Source organism: Sphaeroforma arctica (assembly GCF_001186125.1).
Source record: "Sphaeroforma arctica JP610 unplaced genomic scaffold supercont1.294, whole genome shotgun sequence".
Lineage (NCBI taxonomy): Eukaryota > Ichthyosporea > Ichthyophonida > Sphaeroforma > Sphaeroforma arctica.
In genome coordinates, this window is record NW_014040264.1 from 62,804 (window position 1) to 67,595 (window position 4,792).

General features: G+C 40.0%; 1 protein-coding gene across 1 annotated transcript in view; it reads left to right on the forward strand.

The window, feature by feature from the left end:
- The first annotated feature begins 395 nt into the window (after positions 1-395).
- SARC_04916 (hypothetical protein) overlaps positions 396-4,792 on the forward strand; it is a 7,684-nt gene continuing 3,287 nt past the window's right edge. Inside the window, exons 1-4 of the mRNA XM_014301238.1 lie at positions 396-557; positions 2,176-2,334; positions 3,011-3,155; positions 3,669-3,944. Coding sequence (XP_014156713.1) covers positions 498-557; positions 2,176-2,334; positions 3,011-3,155; positions 3,669-3,944 — 640 coding nt within the window. The 5' untranslated portion in view covers positions 396-497. The remainder of the gene's footprint in view (positions 558-2,175; positions 2,335-3,010; positions 3,156-3,668; positions 3,945-4,792) is intronic.

Below are 4,792 nucleotides of genomic sequence, written 5' to 3' on the forward strand. Positions count from 1 at the left end.
GCTATTTATATGGTTTGATTTATGAAGTCCCGTTGTGGGTAAACTTTTGGTTCACGATTATATTTGTCTCCACGAGTTCAAAAGGAAATATCTGTGCAATACCACTGGGAGACGACTGCTGGGACTCTGGGTATTTAGACTGGCCGACTGGCCCGGAGTCGGAATGGGTCTGACCCACTGGGTCCGCCGTCCGACTCTGGGATATTGCTTTTACAAAAGCAAGTACGTACCGAACATCTCGATCTTTTGATAAACTAAAAAGCAATGACAACAAGAGGCCTACTCCGGCTTATCAAAATTGATGAAACAAAAATATTAAAACAGTATTTATGATACAGGCTAAGTTCCCCAGCTGATATAATTTCGTTCAGAGGATGAGAATAAAAGGGTCAACACAACAATACAAACAGTCAAACACCTCAGCACTCAATAGTCAACTGCCACACACACACACACACACAGGTGTATTAATAGGAAGAAACGCCACTCACGACAACATGCCTAGAAAGAATCATGAAAACATGGGCATGATCACCATGGAACAGCTCAAGGATAAGGTATGCGACGTGTGGGGTCTAGGTAGAGATGAGAATACCTTATATCCAACAGAGCTAAAAAGGTGCATACGCACTTCTCGCATAGAATATTGCTTTGATATACATCGGAACATTGCGATAACAGTTATCGGAGTCATATTAAGAGATGTTTATTGGCTTAATTTAATATACATGCACATCTGTCCCTAAAATCTCATACTTTGGTCTCTGAATTTTCCATGTACTCAAACCAGCGTCTGTTGATGTGATGTGATTGATGCGCTGCATACTATGTGCAGTACATTCTGATCATTCTGATCTGATTAGTGTATCTATATTGCAGCCTGTGTGTGTGATTTTATTCTTTTGATCGGCCAGTATTGTTCATATACAATAACGGCATTGCCATATGTGATACGATAGATAGTTGTTATATAATCGAAAGAAGAACGTCGATAATGGTACAATGTTTATGCTTCGGTGATTATCAGCAATAGTACAACCTACGCTATAATAACAACGCCTACAACATGGCCTCCGTGAAAGCATTTCAACTTATTGCTTCTTTAAATATAAAAATATATGTTCATTAAAATAAAGTTCCTTGTTACCAAATATGGTTTTTGACATGTGATACTACAAAGACTTGATTGAATCTTTTACTTTGGCGACCAGTAGTATTGATACAAAATGCGGAATAACGATCACATCCACACATGTTATCGATATTTTAGCATCTGCATATACAGTCGAAAATGCTTTATTGCCCTTTAAAAAGAACTTTTGGGAGGGGAAAGCCTTATCTCAATGTCTCTCATTGGATGTTTGTATAAACTGCTCACTTACAGTTTCTCTCCTATCCAAGCCATTAAACTGTCTGACAGGAACAGCTTGCGGTAGGTCATACCATCACACTTCAGGGATTTGTCAACGGGCAACCGTTGCTATCCACGTATACCAAACAACTCCGCTTCACACATCTCTAGAGATACATTCGAGTGGAAACATCCACACACACACATTTGTATGCCCCTCATTAAACATATCTAGTACAAACACCTCTATAACATGAGTAGTGTCTCTCTCTGTACCTCTCTTGCTACCTCAAACATCACTAGAGATACATTCGAGTGCAAACATCCAAACATACGCACCCGTATACACCCCCCCCCAATAAACATATATCCAATATTAACACCTTTTATAGCACGCACAGTCTCCCTCTGCATAAGTTGAATTCGGAGAACCGGTTTAATATTTTTCATATATCTAGCAGGTGATAAATGACAGCATACAACAGCATAAGTCTCAATGTCGAGTACATACAAAGCTTTAAGAACCCACAACACACAGAAAAGAAGTACGGACCTACCCAGCCCATACATTCCCACTCACAGCTTGATCGCTATATAAATACATCAGCGCTGACGGGCCTCATTAGAAAGGTTTTACGTACCACTCTCGTAGACAGTTAGAGTCAGAATATAGGGAATGTATAGCTTAACGCATAGCTCACTTGCGACTGATTCCAGTTCGTATTCACTTGTGTACTATCGCAGACAGTTAGAGCCAGGATATACACCGCCTTCTACATTAAACGTATAGCTTAGTTGTGACTGTTTTAAACTCGCATTCACAGGTGAAAGCGGGCGAGATAGCTACGGTGGTGCTTGGGTTCACCGACACCTACGGCAAGTTGTGTGGCAAGCGCATCGAGGCCGATTTCTACATTGAAACGCCTCACACAGAAGTGTGCAACTATCTCCTGGCCTGTGACATCGAGATGAATCCTATACAGGTGAGCGTGTGTGTCTGTATGGACAAGTAAGAAACTCCCCCATATTTGAACGTATATGTGTTCATACGCGTTTCTAAGGTATGTGTATTCATGCGCATATTGAATGTATATCTGTGGTAGCGTCTTCAACCAAATACAAGTTGCCGTTATAGGTACTGGGAGGTAGTATATTGCAACTCTGTTGTGTTTGTGCTATTCAATCTTCATTGACACAAGTATTTGCCGTATCATGTGCATAAATTAAGATGTGTTCTATTTATAGAACTTTTGCCCAGATTGTACCACTTAACTGAACCACACCACACCTCACGCAATCTAAGTACTCGTCAGACGCCCGTGAATTGTGATGTCTTTATATGTAATATATACACACATATTTACATGTACATGTACATATAAAGATGCATATACACATATACATGTACATGTACATTAGAAATACACATATACATATACATGTGCATGGCCATATAGAGATATATACACACATACACATGTACATATTAAGATACATACACGCATGTACATGTACATATAGTTACATACACACATGTACATGTACATATATATATACATACACACATGTACATGTGCATGTACATAGTACACGTCGACAAAATTGAGTTTAGCATCTGCATGTAGGCGCTGAACAGCTAAATTACTACTATGCTAATAGGGATTCGAGCTATTCAACTGGGAGAAAGGCTTTGGTGACCTTAGCCTGGCTCCGCTTGAGTCTACTATTCGCATCTGCTCATGGCACGAGAAGACAGCGTTGGTCTTAGCCGATGTCAATGATGCCCATGGGGTGCCCTGTCCAGGTGTGAATGTTTTTTGGGTTTAGGGTTTTAGGGGTTTCCAGGTGTGTATGTGCACGAAAATTTATAATCATTCAATAGGATGAGGTATGTTCATGAATATATATATGGGATCAGTTAAACAATGTACCACTCGGTAGGATGAATAAGGGGCATCCAAAAGCACTGGTCTTAGATGAAGCTATGACTAATACACACATACACACACAAACACAAACACACACGCGCACACACACACACACATATATATATATATAATTTATATAATATATACATAAATACATATACATACATACATATATATATATATGTGTGTGTGTGTGTGTGTGTATGTGTATGTGTATGTGTATGTGTGTATGTATATAGTTATATATATGAATATAAGTTATATATATGAATATACATGCATACACACACACATACCTACCGACACACATACATATTTACTGACATATATACATACATACGTTCGAATTCGTACCCGAGTACTCATACGCCACCCACATCCACACGCAGTGGCCCCGCGAACAATCCTCAAGAAGCAACTGGAGCTGCTCGAAGCCAAACACCCAGGCTACGAGTGCTATGCCGCCTCAGAGATAGAGTACTACACGTACCGAACTTCATACCGAGACGCACGTGAGTCATCGTACACAGAGCTTAAGTCCACAGCTACGTACATCGGAGACTATCAGCTGCAGCAGGCGAGCAGAGAGGAGGACATCCAGGGGAAGCTGCGCAAGCATCTGGTCAAGTCTGGTGTGCCTATTGAGTGCTCAAAGGCCGAGGCTGGTAGGTGGATGTAATCTTTATACACCTGCACATTCGTATATGTTAGACTGTGTGTGGGTATGAGTGTGTGAGTAGTTGAGGCTGGTAGGTGGATGTAATCTTTAAACACCTGCACATTCCTATATGTTATACTGTGTGTGTCTATGAGTTTATGAGCAGTTAAGACTGGTAGGAGGATGTAGTGTGATATATATATGTAATTGCACATTTATATATGCTATACTGTGTGTGTATATGAGTTTGTGAGCAGTTGAGGCTGGTAGGTAGATGTTATGTATTATATATACACCTGCACTATATATATTATACTGTATGTGTCTATATGAGTGTAAGGGTAGTTGAGGCTGCTACGTATATGTAATATATATACGCCTGCACATTCACATATCCTATACTGTGTGTGTATATGAGTGTGTGAGCAGTTGATATAGTTCTCTACATGGGATTCCTCAGTATAGCATATAAACGTGTTGCAGCTTAAGCAGGCTAGCAGAGAGGTGAATAACCAGGACTTATTAGGAAAGTCTCGTGTCTGGGTTTGCTAGACATTGCTTGAAGGCAGAAGCTGGTATGTAGATATTGTACAAATAATATATCATATAAGTACATATCTAAATGTCGTATACCGAGTGTATGCATACTTTCTCATGCTGTGACTGTTCGATTCCAGAACATCTACCATGTTCATAGTTTACATAACTTTTACGAGCTCGACATAGACACCCTCCCATGTGCTAGATGAAGTGCATATAACAATGTGGGATGTTCGTACGTCGGGATAGAGACTCTCCTGGTACTCACATATACCCGCGTATTATTGCATGAACAACATGATACTAATCACTCTA